The sequence below is a fragment of the Amblyraja radiata genome, chromosome 1, assembly GCF_010909765.2.
Source record: "Amblyraja radiata isolate CabotCenter1 chromosome 1, sAmbRad1.1.pri, whole genome shotgun sequence".
Classification (NCBI taxonomy): Eukaryota; Metazoa; Chordata; class Chondrichthyes; order Rajiformes; family Rajidae; genus Amblyraja; species Amblyraja radiata.
In genome coordinates this window covers 10,632,309-10,652,850 of record NC_045956.1, presented here as the reverse complement: position 1 = coordinate 10,652,850, position 20,542 = coordinate 10,632,309, and the positions used below count along the sequence as shown (strand labels likewise).

Sequence of the window (20,542 nt, the reverse complement as noted above, 5' to 3'; positions counted from 1 at the left end):
GGAAAATGGTGGACTCGGGATAGGAGATAGTGTGCAAAGGAGGGGTAAGGAGCAGAGTGACGGAGCTGTGGGAGATGGAGTGAGGGTAGGAGGCATGAGAAAGAAAGTGGAGGTAGAGGGGTTTAACGTGCAGTTGGAGAAGTCAATATTCACACAGTTGGGTTGCAAGCCACCCAAGCAGAATATGAGTTGATATTCCTCTGGTTTTGTGTAGGTTTACTCTGGCAATTCAGGAGGCCCAGGACAGAAAGGTTGGTGTGGGTATGGGAATGGAAGGGGAATTCGCAACCGGGAGATCCAGCCAGACTAGGTGGACCTCAAGGAAGGGACTGGGTTTCCTCTTGCCTCACGCTGCAGCATCTCTTACCTGCTGTAAAGTCGTGTAGCACCAAAGCATGGGGACCACTGCTATCTCCAAACTGCTGATCAGAAGCGGAAAGTTTCTAAAAACATGGACAAAGAAAATTAAAATGCTTTCTTCTCACACTTTTTTAGAAAGATCTCAAGGCCAAGAATTTCCTATAATGACCCAAAAGCAATAACAAAAGCTCAAATCATTCAGAATAAAATTATAACTAATAAACCAATATCATGAAAATTAAAGGTGAAGCAAAGTACTGCAAATCTTTGCAAGAAATATCTGTGATAAGCGAACCTGGATTTGTGCTAACACCGCTCGAAAATTAAACAAAAAAAAAAACAGCATTTGCATAAAATCTGAAATTAAGAGAGAAAAAGTTGGAATAACTGCCGAAAGGTTTAAAGTAATAGTACAGAGGGATGGGAAGCACAGTGGCAGTGCAGCGTAGAGCATGGAAAATGTAGAGGATAATTCAAGCAAGCAGAGTTCCAGGGCTGACAGAAGCAGTTCAGGGAGCAGGATCAACTGCATTCACCATTTCTGGAGAGTTTTCCCTCTTCCCTCTGGAGTATTGTGTACACTTTTGGTCTCCTAATCTGAGGAAAGACATTCTGGCCATAGAGGGAGTACAGAGAAGGTTCACCAGACTGATTCCTGGGATAGCAGGACTTTCATATGAAGAAAGACTGGTAGACTCGGCTTGTACTCGCTAGAATTTAGAAGATTGAGGGGGGATCTTATAGAAACTTACACAATTCTTAAGGGGTTGGACAGGCTAGATGCAGGAAGATTGTTCCTGATGTTGGGGAAGTCCAGAACAAGGGGTCACAGTTTAAGGATAAGGGGGAAATCTTTTAGGACCGAGATGAGAAAAACATTTTTCACACAGAGAGTGGTGAATCTGTGGAATTCTCTGCCACAGAAGGTAGTTGAGGCCAGTTCATTGGCTATATTTAAGAGGGAGTTAGATATGGCCCTTGTGGCTAAAGGGATCAGGGGGTATGGAGAGAAGGCAGGTACAGGATACCGAGTTGGATGATCAGCCATGATCATATTGAATGGCGGTGCAGGCTCGAAGGGCCGAATGGACCTACTCCTGCACCTGTTTGCTATGTTTCTATGTTTCATGGCCAATGGCTTCAGTATAACTGAGGCTCCTTAATGTCATACTCAGTCACATTCTGCATTGAATGTCAAGGGCCAGCAGTCTTATTTCACCTGGAAAAGGAGGCTCGGTGAACAGATTATGGGTCACGAGACTCAGTTTGGGAGCATGTTGATGACAACCTTCATCGCCTTTGATCAAGAAATGTAGGTGAACATCCAGAAAGCTGTCAATAGACAATAGGTGCAGGAGGAGGCCATTCGGCCCTTCGAGCCAGCACCGTCATTCATTGTGATCATGGCTGATCGATCCCTATCAATAACCCGTGCCTGCCTTCTCCCCATATCCTTGACTCCACTAGCCCCTAGAGCTCTATCTAACTCTCTCCTAAATCCATCCAGTGACTTGGCCTCCACTGCCCTCTGTGGCAGGGAATTCCATAAATTCACAACTCACTGGGTGAAAAAGTGTTTTCTCACCTCAGTCTTAAATGACCTCCTCTTTATTCTAAGACTGTGGCCCCTGGTTCTGGACTCGCCCAACATTGGGAACATTTTTCCTGCATCTAGCTTGTCCAGTCCTTTTATAATTTTATGTTTCTATAAGATTGCCCCTCATCCTTCTAAACTCCAGTGAATACAAGCCTAGTCTTTTCAATCTTCCCTGATATGACAGTCCCGCCATCCCAGGGATCAATCTCGTGAACCTACGCTGCACTGCCTCAATCACAAGGATGTCCTTCCTCAAATTAGGAGACCAAAACTGTACACAATACTCCAGATGTGGTCTCACCAGAGCCCTCTACAACTGCAGAAGGACCTACCAACTAACAGAGTTATCTGGACCTCCTCCCATCCTGCCTTTTGCAAAGATGCTATCCTCTCAATTTCTCCGTCTTCGCCGCATCTGATCCCAAGATGAGACAATTCATTCCAGGAGATTGAGATGTCCTCTTTCTTTAGTCAATGTGACTTCTCGCCTGCTGTCATAGAGGGATCCCTCACCCCCGTCTCCTCTATGTTCCGTATTTCTGCTCACACTCTCCCCTCACCTAGATGGAACAAGGACAGAGTTGCCCTTGCCCTCACTTGTCACCCCACCAGCCTCTGCATCCAATACATCATCCTCCGACATTTCCATCCCCTCCAAACTTGATCCCACCACCGGTCACATTTTCCCATCCCCACCAGCTTTCTGACTTTTGCAGAGACCACTTCCTCCGCAACTCCCTGGTTCACTCATCTCTTCCCACCCAAGCCACCCCCTCCTCCCCAAGTACTTTCCCCTGCAACCGCACTAGATGTAACACCTGTCACTATGCCTCCGGCCTCACCCACCATCCAGGGACCCCAGCAGTCCTTCCAGGTGAGACACAGGTTCTCTAACCTCAGCTACCGCAATCGGTGCTCCTGATGTGGCCTCCTTTACATGAGACCAGGCGAAGACTCGGCAACCATTTTGCCGAACAGTTGCGCTCAGTCCGCCAGGCCTCCTGTTGCTAACCATTTTAACTCCTCTTTCCATGACCATACTGACCTCTCTGTCCTAAGCCCCCTCCATCGGCAAAGTAAGGCCACAGACAACTGGAGGACAAGCACCGGCCTGGGTAGCTTGCAACCCAATGCTATAAACATTGAATCCTCCAATAACAACTCCCCTTTCCCCACCCACTGACCCCATCTTCCCTCCCTCATGCATGCTGCATGGTTTTTTTTTGTAAGCCAACCCAGACAATTCCTTGTTCCCACTCCCTGGGTTATGTGCAGCCTTGGAGCAGAGCAACAGCCCACAACTTCAAACAGCCATTGATCCAATTCTGATATAGGTTTAAGCCCCTATCCCACTTTCCCGAGTTACTCACGAATTCTCTCGGGTTTTCCCCTTGATTCAAGCTCGGAGAATGCCAGCCGTACGTAGACGGGGCTATTTTTTTTTAAACTCGTGGACATTTTTCAACATGCTGAAAAAAGTCCCGACTTACCTGATGCCCCAAGTACCTACGGCTGGCATTACGAGCCGCTACGAAATATCTACGGACTCCTACGGCTTCCTACGGACTCGCTAAGGACATTCTCCGAGTTTGAATCAAGGGGAAAACTCGGGAGAATTCGTGAGTAACTCAGGAAAATGGGACAGGGGCTTTAGTATTAAAAAATCCCTCATAAATAAAATGTAGACAAGCTATGACAGCCATACATTTATTTTAAAGCCACATTGTTAATGCACCAGGTACTAAACACACGGAAAATTGCATTTCTCGCAGTAAGATTATAAAGTTATGCACGCAGAATGTGTTTCTGATTTTGCTCCACATATCAAACAGATCTCTTTCCCCATCCCCCACTAATAGATCTTCAGATCAAAGGAACATTCCAACTTCAGCTGTCATGCAGTTTCTAACTGCAATTTGATTTGTCTATTGGCTAGAGACATGTGAATCTAATAGGAAGAGGGTTCCTGTGCACAGTGCAGGCACCTGCCTGGATAAATTCACAAGGACATCCCAGAATATCAATTTAAGATAAGGCAACGTGTAGTAGAAATTCAGCCAGATGCATATAGAACTGCATATCTGAAACATAAAATCCAAAAACACCATACCATATCAGAGGATTAAATAAAAGACAATGTCAGACCTTTTAAAAGGCTTGGTTAGTTATATATTCTACGAATATATTGTGATGATGAGTTTACAACTGAAATGTTAACCCAATCTTTTCTTTACAGATGCTGAATAGTTTCTTTAAATTATTATTTTTCAATTAGACTCAGTATTTTCTAATTGTCCTGTACTTGTCATTGGACAAAAAAATGCATATTCTTTCATATACAACAATGGTTATTGAAGTTGTACTCCAATTCAAATACATTGCCAATGGCCACCACTCATGGTCAATATGACATGATCCTTCTTAACATTTCCATATAATCTTTTGGGTATTTTTTGTTTAGTTTAGAAATACAGCATGGAAACAGGCCCTTTGGCCCTAGTTCTATGTTATCCCACTTTCATATTCACTCCCTACACACTAGGGGCAATTGACAAAGGCCAATTAACCTAAAAATCATGGATCGTGGATGTCTCGTATCGGCTCGTACGAGTAAAAAGTAACAATTTTTTTCATCACAAGTATCACGAGAATTTTATTTACTCGTGGACATTTTTCACAGTGTTGAAAAAACGTCACGAGTTTACCGGATTTCCTACCGTTGCTCGTACGAGCCGCTACGAGACATCCACAAACTCCTACGTACCCGCTACGGACATTCTCCGAGTTCAAATCAGGGGAGAACTCGGGAGAATTACCTCGTACAGTGGAACAGGCCCTTTACTCTGAGTTTCTCCGTCTCCTTTGCTGTGGAGATGAGGCTTTCTGAGGATATCTGAAATGTCCTCCTTTTTCCGGAAATACAGCTTTCCCCCCCATTGGGATTGACCAAACCCTCACCCGTATCTCCTCTGCATCCCACACATCTGTTCTCACCCTGCTTCCCCAGTCAGAAGAGGGATAGAGGTCCCTTAGTTCTTACCTTCCTCCCCACTGGCCTCAGCATCCAGCACTTTATTCTCCAAACTTTCCCCCAGCTACAATGTGATATCACCGCTCACATCTTCCCCTACCCACCTCTTTCTGCTCTTGCAAGGGTCTCTCTTTGTGACTCCTTTTTTTTTAACCAAAAATAATGTAATCAATTTTCTTAGTTTACTTTAGAGATACAGCGCGGAAACAGGCCCTATGGCCCACCGGGCCCGCGCTGACCAGCGATCCCCGCACACTAACACTATCCTACACACACTAGGGACAACTTTTACATTTACCAAGCCAATTGACCGACAAACCTGTACGTCTTTGGAGTGTGGGAGGAAACCGAAGATCTCGGAGAAAACCCACGCAAGGTCACGGGGAGAACGTACAAACTCCGTACAGCCAGCACCTGTAGTTAGGATCGAACCCGGGTCTAAGGCGCTGCATTCGCTGTACGGCTACAACTCTACCGCTGCGCCACCGTGACAATAATATTTACAGCACAAAATAAAACAAAACAAAACCCACCACCATAATATAAGTCAAATAAATATACTAAATAAACTCCTACACAACGATATCACCATCCTTATTGAGGGTGGCCTCCACCCCACGCGGTGCTCAGCGGTCCCGGAAATCTCCCATGGCACCCGTGGACAGGGCGTAGTCCCTCGCAAGTACCACCCGGGCGCAGACGTAACCACGGAGAAGGGGCAGGCACCTGGCTCAGGCAGAGCCCTCTTCCGCCTGGTGCCGTGACTCGCGGATGGCCAGCTTGGCCAGGCCCAGGAGCAACCCAACCAGGACATCTTCAGCCCTGCCCTCTCCCCTACGCACAGGGTATCCAAAGATGAGGATGGTGGGTGTGAAGTGCAGCCGGAGGGCAAGGAGCAGCCCCTTTAGGTGTTGGAACAGGGGCTGCAGCCTCACACACTCCATGTACACATGTTACACAGACTCTTCCAGCCCGCAACAGTGGCAGGCGGCTGGCAAGACTGTGAACTGGAAGAGAAACAGGTTGCAAGGGACTCCTCGGTGAAGTACCCTCCACCCCAGGTCCCCGATGTAGAGGGGAAGAACCCCTGTCTTTGTGACTCCTTAGTGACTGGTTTCAGGTCACCAGCTGCAAAGTCAGTTGCGTACAAAGTTACTTCAGCATACGGACAATTTCATAAGAGGTGTATATGAATCCAGGGATTAATTATTTTGGCACTGTTATTAAACAGGTGAGGATAATAGCCCTGTCTCACGGTACGAGTTCATTCCAAGAGCTCTCCCAAGTTTAAAAAAATCAAACTCGTGGTAAGCACGGAGAATGAACGTAGCGGGTACGTCGGAGCTCGGGGACGTCTCTTAGCGGCTCGTAACGCTAACGGCAGGTACTTGGGAAGAATCGCTAACGGCAGGTAAGCACGGGAAGACTCGTGAAGATTTTTCAACATGATGAAAAATGTCCACGAGGGCCCCAAGTACCGACGAGTGGCCATTACCGTAAATCTCCCAGTTCGAATCAGGGCAAACTCGGAAGATTATTGGAATGAACTCGTACCGTGGGACAGGGATATAAAGGAGTGAAATCTGACGTCACCACTTGCAAAGAGACAAGACAAAAGCTCTCAAAGCACATGCGTGGCATGGAGAAAAATAATTAACCTTTTTGAGGCTGAATGAGAAAATCTGTTATATCCATCATGGGACCACTGTAGGGCTGGACCCTGGCATCCTCTATTTTACCATTTTTAAATTAAAAACCGCATAAATTAAAAAAAAATAATTAAGAGCAAAATAACTACCCAAAACTAAGCACAGCGATTAAGACGCAACTTTCAGTTTCAACTCTGATCATTATTAGTTTTAAATCATCAGTCAATGTTTCAGTTTTTGTGCATGGTTAGCTCCAAGTGCATTGGTCTCAGCCAGAGAGTAGTTTAGTAGGCCTCAGGCTGATGAGAATGGAATAAAGACAAGCAGGACGTCTCTGAGAACCACACAGTGGGTCTATGCGGAATCCAGTGAGGATCAGGCAGTGAAATACCAACTTTCACCTTTCAGGCCGTAATACAGAGCAGTCACTGGACAGAAATCTGTCCCTCATGGAACAAGTTTCTGACATCTTACAATAGACAGACAATAGACAACAGGTGCAGGAGTAGGCCATTTGGCCCTTCGAGCCAGCACCGCCATTCAATGTGACCATGGCTGATCATCCCCAATCAGTACCCTGTTCCTGCCTTCTCCCCATATCCCCTGACTCCGCTATCTTTAAGAGCCCTATCTAGCTCTCTCTTGAAAGTGTCCAGAGAACCTGCCTCCACTGCCCTCTGAGGCAGAGAATTCCACAGACTCACCCCTCTCTGTGAGAAAAAGTGTTTCCTCGTCTCCGTTCTAAATGGCTTACTCCTTATTCTTAAACTGTGGCCCCTGGTTCTGGACTCCCCCAACATCGGGAACACGTTTCCTGCCTCTAGCGTGTCCAAGCCCTTAACAATCTTATATGTTTCAATGAGATACCCTCTCATCCTTCTAAACTCCAGAGTGTACAAGCCCAGCTGCTCCATTTCTCTCAGCATATGACAGTCCCACCATCCCGGGAATTAACCTTGTAAACCTACGCTGCACTCCCTCAATAGCAAGAATGTCCTTCTGCAAATTAATGAGTGCATATAATAACAATACAAAAACAGGGTTAGAAAAAAAAAAAAAGAAAAGTTTACTGCTGTGGTTCCAAGCTGGTCACATTATCAACTCCAGCTAAAGCCCCCCCTATGAATTACCATGTACTTGTCATAGAGCCGATGTCCGGGAGTTGGTCGAGGTGGAAGCTCAGGTCCTTTTTTTTGAAACACTAGACTCTTTGGACGAACCTTCCCTGTGGCAGACGGGCTCTGTTTGCCGATGGTTTTGTTTATTTTTTGCTCGGATGAAGCATGACGGAGCTGGTTAGGAGCAGTGGACACTTTTGGCGGCGGAGGTCGGGCTGGACCGGCTTTGTGTGGGGCAGGACGGGCTGGAGGAACTTTACCCACTCGTGCCCTGGAAGATAAATAAGATGCAGTCACAGGGTCTGAAGGCAACATACACTCACTTAAAATCACTCCAACTTGATCCAACATAAAGTTTGTTAATTACGGTTCTATGCAAACGTTTTACTTTCATAAGAATTGCTTTATATTTTAATAAGATACTGCTGAAAGATTTCTTCAAAATCAGCTCAAACCTTTTTCATTTCAAAGGAAATGTACTACAGAGCCTGAAAGCCAATAGCCATAAAAAGTCTTTTATTTTTTGATTTTATTAGAAGTACAATAATGTGGTACCTAATATATATTGACATGTTCCATTTTATGTACAACTACTTCTCTTTTTTTTTTAAGCAGTAAATGGAGGAAAAGAAAGAGAATAGTAGAAAAATAGAGAAGTAAGTGATATCGTACAGTAAGGTGAAGGAAAGAAGAAAAGAGAGAAAATAGAGAGAGAGAAAGAGGAGATAGAAAACAGGGTACACAAAATTGCTGGAGAAACTCAGCGGGTGCAGCAGCATCTATGGAGTGAAGGAAATAGGCAACGTTTCGGGCCGAAACCCTTCTTCAGACAAACAGGGGACTGAAGGAGAAATAGCTATTTATTGTTCTTGACCACCCTTCACCCGATCCTGAAACAGATAATTTCTACGGTTATGTTGCATCATATTCTTGTCGATAAATGGAGACCAAATCATTAAGAACAAAGTCATTTTAAGGTAAATAAAAGTAATTTATTCTCAAGGTAGGACTTTGGGACCTTTACGGAACACGACACTGGGGGAAAATACACTCGGAATTAAAATGTAAATTGAATCAATGTGAGAGGCAACAAGGTATCAGTGACGGCGGTTGGGATGTAGGGTGCGGGGCAAGAGAGAGCGAGAGGCATGGGATGGGGTGGGTGGAGCTGCTGAGAGGATATTGTGAACGGGGAGGATGTTACAAAGAGACAGACAGGAAGCAGGAACTGGATAGACTCGGCTTGTACTCGCTAGAATTTAGAAGATTGAGGGGGGATCTTATAGAAACTTACAACATTCTTAAGGGGTTGGACAGGCTAGATGCAGGAAGATTGTTCCCGATGTTGGGGAAGTCCAGAACAAGGGGTCACAATTTAAGGATAAGGCGGAAATCTTTTAGGACCGAGATGAGAAACACATTTTTTACACAGAGTGGTGAATCTCTGGAATTCTCTGCCACAGAAGGTAGTTGAGGCCAGTTCATTGGCTATATTTAAGAGGGAGTTAGATGTGGCCCTTGTGGCTAAAGGGATCAGGGGGTATGGAGAGAAGGCAGGTACGGGATACTGAGTTGGATGATCAGCCATAATCATATTGAATGGCGGTGCAGGCTCGAAGGGCCGAATGGCCTACTCCTGCACCTATTTTCTATGTTTCTATGTTGCTATGTTTCTAGTGGGGACAGGGGGATTTGTTGAGAAGTGTTGACAGTGCACAGAGTCTCATTGCGAGGGAATGAGAGTGGGAATGAAGAAGCAACATTGTGGAGGAGAGAAGAAGAACGACTGCAGGGGTATAGAGTTGGAGGAGGAGAGGGGTGGGGAGGGGGAAACCTTTAATGGTTTGTCAGATCTCAGGAAGAATCCAACAAACTATCTGATGGACAAACTCCATATAACCATATAACAATTACAGCACGGAAACAGGCCATCTCGGCCCTTCTAGTCCGTGCCGAACACGTATTCTCCCCTAGTCCCATCTACCTGCACTCAGACCATAACCCTCCATTCCTTTCCCATCCATATACCTATCCAATTTATTTTTAAATGATAAAATCGAACCTGCCTCCACCACTTCCACTGGAAGCTCATTCCACACAGCTACCACTCTCTGAGTAAGAAGTTTCCCCTCATGTTACCCCTAAACATCTGTCCCTTAATTCTGAAGTCATGTCCTCTTGTTTGAATCTTCCCTACTCTCAGTGGGAAAAGCTTATCCACGTCAACTCTGTCTATCCCTCTCATCATTTTAAAGACCTCTATCAAGTCCCCCCTTAACCTTCTGTGCTCCAGAGAATAAAGACCTAACTTATTCAACCTTTCTCTGTAACTTAGTTGCTGAAACCCAGGCAACATTCTAGTAAATCTCCTCTGTACTCTCTCTATTTTGTTGACATCCTTCCTTTAATTGGGCGACCAAAATTGTACACCATCTGCAGGCGGGAAGGGGGAGCGGGGATGGGAAGAAACTGCTGACATTTTGGCTTGAAATCCTGCAGTAGTGGATGCAAGCTTTCAATCCGAGACATTGACCCCCCTGGGTTCCTCCAGCAGATTGTTTGTTGCTATTGTGTCTATCTTCAATGTAAACCAGCGTCTGCAGTTCCTTCCTACTTTCCTTGACATTGCACAGGATCACTTGTCTCATTTCATATCAGCTATTTTATAATTGCATTTACTTACACAGGCTGGCTTGCAACTGGTCCTGGCAAATCGTAATTCTCCTGTAACATTGAAAAAATAAGTGAAAAACAGGAAATTGATCATACCTGCAGTCTATCTAATGGTGTCTGAATTTATTCAAAATGCTGTTCCCATTGTTTATATAGTCAAGCAAGCACAAAATTCTGTAATCCATTTGAGTGGCGATTTAGTGGAGCACCAGGCACAGGCAGATACCATGGAAGTCAGAGGACAACAGAGGATCCAAGTCTAATGACCATTTCACGACAGGAAGGCTGTTCAACCATGAAACAATCCGTGTTTACAGGGACTAAATTAATTCTCTGCATTCAGAGAATGCGCAACTGTAGGAATCTAGATTAACTGCAACATCAGAACACGTTACGTGCCATGTAGATTTCTTTGAAGATTGACATATCCAGATGAAACATGTTTAGACTGAATGAACTGCTCACGAGACGTTCTCAAAGTCACCACCTGGTCGGTAACCCCAGATGGATTGTTCCATTATGGAAACTATTAAATTGTTCTTCCACTGGAATCAGTGGAGAATAATCAGACATGTTATGTAAAAGGCAGTTGGTTCGCTTCACGATGTTACTCCCACGGTAATAGAGGGGATTAAGCGGGGATCTGTCCAGGTCAGTTCATGAAAGAAGAAAAAGACTTCTCGCAGTTCCTTGCTCAGACGATCTCATGCAGCAGGTGCCAGTGTTTGCACGGGGGTGTTGTCATTGCATCCGTGCTTGTCTCTCTGATGAATCAAGGGTTTGTCATGAGATACACAGACAATAGGTGCAGGAGGAGGCCATTCGGCCCTTCTAGCCAGCCATCGCCACTCAATGTGATCATGGCTGATCATCCAACATCAGTTCCCCATTCCTGCTTTCTCCCCATATCCCTTGATTCCGTTAGCCCTAAGAGCTATATCTAACTCTCTCTTCAATACATCCAGTGAATTAGCCTCCACTGCTTTTTGTGGCAGAGAATTCCACGGATTCACAATTCTCTGCGTGCAGATGTTTTTCCTCATCTCTGTCCTAGTCTACCCCTTATTTTTAATCTGTGACCCCTGGTTCTGGACTCCCCCAACATCAGGAACATTTTTCCTGCATCTAGCCTGTCCAACCCAATAAGACATTTTTTTTCTCTGTCTCTATAAGATCCCCTCTCATCCTTCTAAATTCCAGTGAATATATGCCCAGTCGATCCATTCTGAAAAGAGTGCCGCAAGCTTTTTGTCAGGTAATAAAAATGTCAAAACATTCAAGTTCCCGAATTACTATAATATGCTGGTGTAACTCAGCGGGACAAGCAGCATCTCTGGAGAGATGGAATGGGTGACATTTCAGGTTGAGCCCTTCTTCAGACTGAGAGTCAGGGGAGAGAGTAGTGAGTCTGTGGAATTCTCTGCCTCAGAGGGCGGTGGAGGCAGGTTCTCTGGATGCTTTCAAGAGACAGCTAGATAGGGCTCTTAAAAATAGCGGAGTCAGGGGATGTAGGGAGATGGCAGGAACGGGGTACTGATTGGGGATGATCAGCCATGATCACATTAAATGGTAGTGCTCGCTCAAAGGGCCGAATGGCCTACTCCTGCACCTATTGTCTATTGAATCTTGATGTGAAATAGAAGTATTGGTATTAAATAGTGGAATGAAGTGTGACTCCAAAGAAAATGCCAGAATTAAAACAGCCTTGAGCCTAAGAATTCCTGGAAATATGGTCACAAAATTTTCAAGCAATGACAACAGTCCTTTCTGTCCCATACTTCATGTACCTCAAGAGATTAGTATACAAACTTAAAGCACACGGTATTGGGGGTTCAGTATTGATGTGGATAGAGAACTGGCTGGCAGACAGGAAGCAAAGAGTAGGAGTAAACGGGTCCTTTTCACAATGGCAGGCAGTGACTAGTGGGGTACTGCAAGGCTCAGTGCTGGGACCCCAGCTATTTACGATATATATTAATGATTTGGACGAGGGAATTGAAGGCAACATCTTCAAAGTTGCGGATGACACGAAGCTAGGGGGCAGTGTTAGCTGTGTGGAGGATGCTAGGAGGCTGCAAGGTGACTTGGATAGGCTGGGTGAGTGGGCAAATGCATGGCAGATGCAGTATAATGTGGATAAATGTGAGGTTATCCACTTTGGTGGCAAAAACAGGAAAGTAGACTATTATCTGAATGGTGGCCGATTAGGAAAGGGGGAGATGCAACGAGACCTGGGTGTCATGGTACACCAGTCATTAAAAGTAGGCATGCAGGTGCAGCAGGCAGTGAAGAAAGCGAATGGTATGTTAGCATTCATAGCAAAAGGATTTGAGTATAGGAGCAGAGAGGTTCTACTGCAGTTGTACAGGGTCTTGGTGAGACCTCACCTGGAGTATTGCCTACAGTTTTGGTCTCCTAATCTGAGGTAGGACATTCTTGCCATAGAGGGAGTACAGAGAAGGTTCACCAGACTGATTCCTGGGATGTCAGGACTTTCATATGAAGAAAGACTGGATAGACTCGGTTTGTACTCGCTAGAATTTAGAAGATTGAGGGGGGATCTTATAGAAACTTACAAAATTCTTAAGGGGTTGGACAGGCTAGATGCAGGAAGATTGTTCCCGATGTTGGGGAAGTCCAGAACAAGGGGTCACAGTTTAAGGATAAGGGGGAAATCTTTTAGGACCGAGATGAGGAAAACATTTTTCACACAGAGAGTGGTGAATCTCTGGAATTCTCTGCCACAGAAGGTAGTTGAGGCCACAGTTCATTGGCTATATTTAAGAGGGAGTTAGATGTGGCCCTTGTGGCTAATGGGATCAGGGGGTATGGAGAGAAGGCAGGTACAGGATACTGAGTTGGATGATCAGCCATGATCATATTGAATGGCGGTGCAGGCTCGAAGGGCCGAATGGCCTACTTCTGCACCTATTTTCTATGTTTCTATGTATCCTTCACGTTAAATTAATCCATTCCTTCCGAAAAATGGAACAGGACTCATTAACGAGCAAGTATTGTGTGAGCTATTTGTTTTCTCACTTCTGTCACAACTTTTCAAATTACAACGGCACTAAAACTAATTGGGCACAATAATGGATTCACATTAACAGTTTATGCATGTTACTTGGTGTCTTTTTGCTATTACATTTTAATCCTTTCCTCTTAAATCACTTGCATGATGTTTGTGAAAGGATGGCAATGCAAATGCAGAAACCAACCTGCGATTTCAAAGCAAACATCTGAAACTACCCACAGACAGACTGATATACTATAGGCAAGCAGACCAACAATCACAGCTCTCCGATGTTAACATTGTATCTTCATATGTGGGAAGGAAATGGTGATGGTGTCACAGAGCTTGGAAACGGGTGCTTGAGCCCACCATGTCCAGTACCCATCTATTTATCCAGCACAGCCCATATATAGCCCTCTACACCAGGACATTTCAAGTGTTTGTGTAAATACTTCTTCAATATTGTGATGAGTACCAGTCTTCACCACCTCCTTGGGCAACGCATCGCAGATTTCAAATCCTGCCTAATTTTCCTGCACCTTACTTTAAACCTATGCCTTCGTCCTTCTATAATGTAGATGAAAAAACTAAAATCGAATTAATCTCCAATTCAGGCCAAAGACTAGGTGCTGAGAGCTCTCTTATACCTGCATTAAGGAGGCAATTAAACACACCTGAGCAATTACAAACACCTGTGAAGCCATGTGTCCCAAACATTGTGGTGCCCTGAAATGGGAGGACTATGTATAAACACAGTTGTAATTTCTACATGGTGAAACCAAAATGTATAAAAATGGTCTTTAATAAAATCTGACAATGTGCACTTTAACCACATGTGATTTTTTCTATTACAAATCTCAAATTGTGGAGTACAGAGGATAATTAATAAATGATGGGTCTTTGTCCCAAACATTATGGAGGGCACTGTATCGAACCGGATATCCGAAGAAGGGTCTCAACCCGAAACGTCACCTATTCCTTCTCTCCAGAGATGCTGCCTGTCCCGCTGAGTTACTCCAGCATTTTGTGTCTATCTTTGGTTTAAATCAGCATCTTGCAGTTCCTTCCTACGCATGATCTGGTAGCTTCACACTCGTGTCAAGGCCAGACCCAAGTCCTGCAGTGCAGTTGCTAGGGGGGTTCAGGATATTGTGTTGTTGACACTGAAGGAAATGCAAAGCTTTCCCAAGTCAGGATAGAATGAAACAGAGTGGAACTTGTAGACAGTGGAGGTTGAGAGTTTGGAAAGTGCTATTGAGGCCTTATCTGGTTACCTACCCACTCAGGTACCATTGACCAGTACAGTGACGACAGATGGCACAATGGGCTAAGTGTTCGGCTGGCGACCGGAAGGTGGCCGGTTCGAATCCCGCTTGGAGTGCATACTGTCGTTGTGTCCTTGGGCAAGACACTTCACCCACCTTTGCCTGTGTGTGAATGTGTGTGAGTGATTGGTGGTGGTCGGAGGGGCCGTAGGCGCAGAATGGCAGCCACGCTTCCGTCAGTCTGCCCCAGGGCAGCTGTGGCTACAGAAGTAGCTTACCACCACCAAGTGTGACTGAGGAGTGAATGAATAATGCGATGTAAAGCGCCTTGAGTATTAGAAAGGCGCTATATAAATCCCATCCATTATTATTATTATCTTGTCAATGGTACCGACATCAGGCTGTCCTCTAATAGTGAGAAAGTGAATGTATAAAATGAGAGATAGGGTGCCAATCAAATGGGTCACTTTGTCCAGGACATTGAGTTTCTGGAGCTGCACTAATCTCGGCAAGTACAGAATATTACAAAACACTCTGACATTGTGATTTTTCCTTGTTGTGCAGCCAAGAAGTGAATCACTTCCTCGACTCAGAATTGTTTTGAAGCCGTCATATTTGTTTGGTTTTTCCAGTGAAACTTCCAGTAAATAGTGAATTCCTGGTCGCCTCTGATGCTGGAGAATAGAAACATTGGTAACAACTTTAATTTAGATGGGCAAATCATCTTTTGTTGAAGATCACCATTGCCCAGGACGTGTATGATAATAGGCAGGCACAAAATGCTGGAGTAGCTCAGTGGGCCAGGCAGCATCTTTAGTTTCTTTCATATGAAGGAAGACTGGATAAACTCGGCTTGTACACGCTAGAATTTAGAAGATTGAGGGGGAATCTTATAGAAACTTACAAAATTCTTAAGGGGTTGGACAGGCTAGATGCAGGAAGATTGTTCCCGATGTTGGGGAAGTCCAGAACAAGGGGTCACAGTTTAAGGATAAGGGGGAAATCTTTTAGGACCGAGATGAGGAAATCATTTTTCACACAGAGAGTGGTGGATCACTGGAATTCTCTGCCACAGAAGGTAGTTGAGGCCAGTTCATTGGCTATATTTAAGAGGGAGTTAGATGTGGCCCTTGTGGCTAAAGGGATCAGGGGGTATGGAGACATTTCATACAGGTGGGGGGAGGGGGTGGTTTGGGATGTTCTGTCTACCACACAGAAGTATCAATGAAAAACATTATTTCTCATTGTGACAAAGTTCATAGCCATCTCAATATTATTGGCTCAACCCGCCTACTAAATATAAACTGTATCTTAAGATTCTTATTACATAAATAAAATCTGCACTTCTGAACGGAGTGAACATAAGATATGCAGTTGTTAAAGAGCAGTAAGTGTGCAGGCAATTCACATCTTACCATAGGTACAGTTTTAGACCTTTCTACAATTAAGTTACCAACAGGAGTCTCAGCAGGGAGCGGTGGAGGACTTGCAATGCCTTCTGAAGATGCTGGTGAAAAGAACAAGAAAATATAGTCAACATACATTCTATATAAAATAAAGATCAGTCTAATGTCACACTCATTTAGATTCCAAACTAAAAAGCAGAAATGATGCCTAATTTTAGTTTATCAAAATATTCAGCAATGTCCAAATATATATTGTTTAATTTATGTATGTATTTATGTCTGTCTATCTATTCATTTGTTCATGTTTATTTATTTACTTATTGATTTGGGTTGACACGGTCAAAACCAGCATTTATAGCCCAAGTCTTGAGAAGGCATCACTGAGCTGCCTTCTTGAGAAGAGCAACCTAGAATTATTCTCTATTCTCCATCAGGCCGACCGCTGACCTGTGGCCTATAGCATCCTGAAGCCGCGGTCTCCGGTAGGGAAAGTGGCGCTCCAAGCCCCGGAGTGTGTTCGACCGTACCAACGTCGGAGTTTCAATCATCCCGACGAGAAGGCCTGTACATCGGGCCGTCAGTAGCGGCGACTACGGAGGGTTCAAGGCCCCGACCACGGATGAACAAAGGAGGAGGACTGACAGAACTTTGTTGCCTTCCACCACAGTGAAGAATGCCGTGGTGGATGTTTGTGTTGGATTTTGTCAACTGTATTGCTGCTGGCAAATTCATTTCACTGTACCTTAGTTGGTGCATGTGACAAATAAATTTGACTTTGAGCTGCTGCAGTCTTGTAGTGCTGCTGGGTGGGGTGCGATAGGATTTAGACCCAGCAACAGGGCAGGGTCAATGACATATTTCCAAGTCAATATCATGCATAACTTGGAGGGAAGCTGCAGATGGTTTATCCTCATGCACTCTTTACTCCAGCATTTTGTGTCTATCTTCACTGTTAATCCATGTCATCTTGCTGGTGGAGGTCGTGGGATGGTCAGGGGTGGTAAGTGTTGCCTGGGTGACTAACGGCAGGGCATTTCGTGAATGGTACAACACTGTGCTGTGGCTGATGGAATGAACGTTTAGAATGGCGGATAGGGTTCCCAACAATGGATGGGGCTTCTTCTTTCTGAATGCCGCTGATCTGTTTCAGAGTTGTTGGAGCCGCACTCCTCCAGACATGCAGAATGTTCCATCATGCTCCGCACTTGTGCCTGGTAGATTTGGGAAAGGTCTTAGCCTATTATAATAAACGCCATTCACCACAGAATATGCAGATTCTGACCTGGGTTTGCTGCCATGATATTTAGGTAACTGTCCAGTTGATTTTCTGGTCAATGGTGACCCTCAGAATGTTGATGTTTAAGAAGGAACCGCAGATGCTGGAAAATTGAAGGTAGATAAAAATGCTGGAGAAACTCAGCAGGCGAGGCAGCATCTACGGAGCGAAGGAAATAGGCAACGTTTCGAGCCAAAACCCTTCTTTATACTCTTCTTCAGTCTGAAGAAGGGTTTCTTCCCGAAACGTTGCCCATTTCCTTCGCTCCATAGATGCTGCCTCACCCGCTGAGTTTCTCCAGCATTTTTGTCTACCTCAGAATGTTGAAACAAAGAAACATAGAAAATAGGTGCAGGAGTAGGCCATTCGGCCCTTTGAGCCTGCACCGCCATTCAATATGATCATGGCTGATCATCCAACTCAGTATCCTGTACCTGCCTTCTCTCCATACCCCCTGATCCCTTTAACCACAAGGGCCATATCTAACTCCCTCTTAAATATAGCCAATGAACGGGCCTCAACTACCTTCTGTGGCAGAGAATTCCAGAGATGCACCACTCTCTGTGTGAAAAATGTTTTTCTCATCTCGGTCCTAAAAGACTTCCCCCTTATCCTTAAACTGTGACCCCTTGTTCTGAACTTCCCCAACATCGGGAACAATCTTCCTGCATCTAGCCTGTCCAACCCCTTAAGAATTTTGTAAGTTTCTATAAGATCCCCCCTCAATCTTCTAAATTCTAGCGAGTACAAGCCGAGTCTATCCAGCCTTTCTTCATATGAAAGTCCTGACATCCCAGGAATCAGTATGGTGAACCTTCTCTGCACTCCCTCTATGGCAAGAATGTCTTTCTGATGGTGGGTACTCGGTGATGAGTGTTATTATACCACTAAATGTCGAGAATAGTGGTTAGACTCTCTTGTGACTCAGATGATCACTGTCCAGCATTTTTGTTGTGCAATTGTTACTTGCAATTATGAGGGCACGGAATTTTTTATTTGCTGACACATTGGAAATGGAATAGAACGTTTGTGCAAACATCACCTGACGATTGAATGAAAAATATGAATGGATCAGTTGAAGATGGTTGGGCTAGGACACGACACTGAGGAATTCCAGGAGCTGGGTTATCCCAAGCTGGGCCTCAGTGAGTAATAGCCCTGTTGATGACACCTTCTGATATTTGTTGGTGATTGAAGGTAGACTGATTCGGCTGTAATTAGCCAAATTGGATTTGTCCTGGATTTTGTAGATAGGGCCCATACCGGGATAATTTCTAACATTGCTGCCTAGGCCAGTGTCATGACTGCATGGGGACAGCTTGGCTGGAAGCTCAGTTCATTCAGGAGCCTTTGTTGCATCAAGTGCTCTGAGCTGCATCTTAATATCACATGATGTGAATCAAATTGACTGAAGACTGACTTCTGTAATGATGGGAATCTTATGAGGTGGATCATCCATTTGACAATTCTGAAAGAACATAGTCAAAGATAGAGTCATGCAGCTCAGAACCAGGCCCTTCAGCCCAACTTGTCCATGCCAGCCACGATGTCAGATCTAAGCTAGTCTCATTTGCCCATGTTTGGCCTGTATATCCCACGAAACCTTTTATATTCTTGCACCAGTCCAAGTGTCATTTACAAGGTTCTGAAGTGCGAGAAGAAAGAAAATAGTTTTGTAAATGTAAACCAAAAACACTTACTTTTATTTAGTTTGTTAGGTATGCGGATTACTGTAGGTTTACGTAATACAGGTGGGCGATTGTGCATTGCATCAGTGGGGGGTGCCTTGTTTCTCGGCAATGTCTGAAAAGGATCTGTGGGGACAGAGGAGAACATGATATCGCATTAAATACGGATGTGTCCGTTATCTCGTCTCACATCCATCACTAATCACCCACATACAACAACGGAAAGGGGTCTTTTAATTGAAAATAATCTGTGTTAATTTTCGGATGAGCACAGTAAACTTCTTGTTCAATCTCATGATAGCTCATTATAGAAAGAAAAAAACAAAATAAAAGAATAACAACGAATAACAGTGAAAAGCACAGAGTGATAGTGAAGAGTCAGCAATAGAGACAAGACATAACATGTCATTTTTAATATACGTGTCAGATCTCAAATGTCTTCATTGCTTCAATGTAAGCAAATCAATAACTAGTTTTAAACTGCAAGGTTAATTAATACTGATATTTGATTTTGGTGGTAACAATTGCAGAATAAATACTGACCAGGATAGTCAGAGAACTGTTCACCTTTGCAAAGCACGGTGGGAATAAGTGTGTGCCCCGAATGAACATTAAGATTTTATTCTGCAGAGCGCACTCCTCAGTAGTGAACACCAGTTTGGATTTCATAATCAAATGACAAATTATGTTAGGAATTCACGCTTTAGTTATCATTTAGTGTCCAGACATCAACGCATTTTTCTTTCAATAATAAAGTTTCCAAAAAATGTGATCAACGTTTATACTACACCAACCTAGTTATCTGAGTGGGTGCACTCTGGAATGCAAGGTTGTCACAAGAGAAGAGAAGGATAGGCCACAGCAACACCAGCAGCAGCTGAAAAAGACTATGTAATTTAGGGGTTAGGGAAGGATAGAGGAAAGAGGTTTGGTGAGAGGGAATAGATGGGAAGGTTCAGAGGGTTTTCTGGATGGGTAATTGGGTGAGGGAATGCAATCTCCATTGTATATTGTATCAAGTGTTTACTGGAGTTTTGTGTTGCAGAACATTTCCAAAGTTCTCTATCGTGTATTTCATGGAGTGTTGGTGCCTGACTGTAATTCTGACCATTGTAATTTATTTAACTTCAAAGCATCAAGTGAAAATCCCATGGGAAGGAGGAACAGGAATTAGAAGAAGTTATCCTGGAAAGTTACCAATCACCTTGAAACTTGGAAGTTTGGGAACAAAAACATAATTTGCATTAAATATTACACTTGAAGGGGATTATTATACATACTGTACTTTTATTTTTTAAAAAGCCATTCACTTAAGGGATCTCATTTTGAAAATTGTCACACATTCGCAGGGTTAAAACAGCATTCGAGTAACAAAGCTAGTGATCAGTTTGATGTATAATTAGTACAAAGATTGGACGTGGCCATTTTTCTGCATTATTTTCTCACTTGATAGTATTTTTTGAGTT

The 20,542-nt window shown here is 44.2% G+C and overlaps 1 protein-coding gene across 2 annotated transcripts in view; it reads right to left on the bottom strand.

The window, feature by feature from the left end:
* Positions 1-20,542, bottom strand: part of sh3d19 (SH3 domain containing 19) — a 144,934-nt gene that overhangs the window by 22,107 nt on the left and 102,285 nt on the right. For both annotated transcript variants that reach the window (XM_033017641.1, XM_033017651.1), the window contains exons 8-12: positions 19,089-19,202; positions 16,122-16,213; positions 10,439-10,479; positions 7,768-8,026; positions 368-443 (exon numbers count right to left, since the gene is read on the bottom strand). In XM_033017641.1, coding sequence (XP_032873532.1) covers positions 368-443; positions 7,768-8,026; positions 10,439-10,479; positions 16,122-16,213; positions 19,089-19,202 — 582 coding nt within the window. The remainder of the gene's footprint in view (positions 1-367; positions 444-7,767; positions 8,027-10,438; positions 10,480-16,121; positions 16,214-19,088; positions 19,203-20,542) is intronic.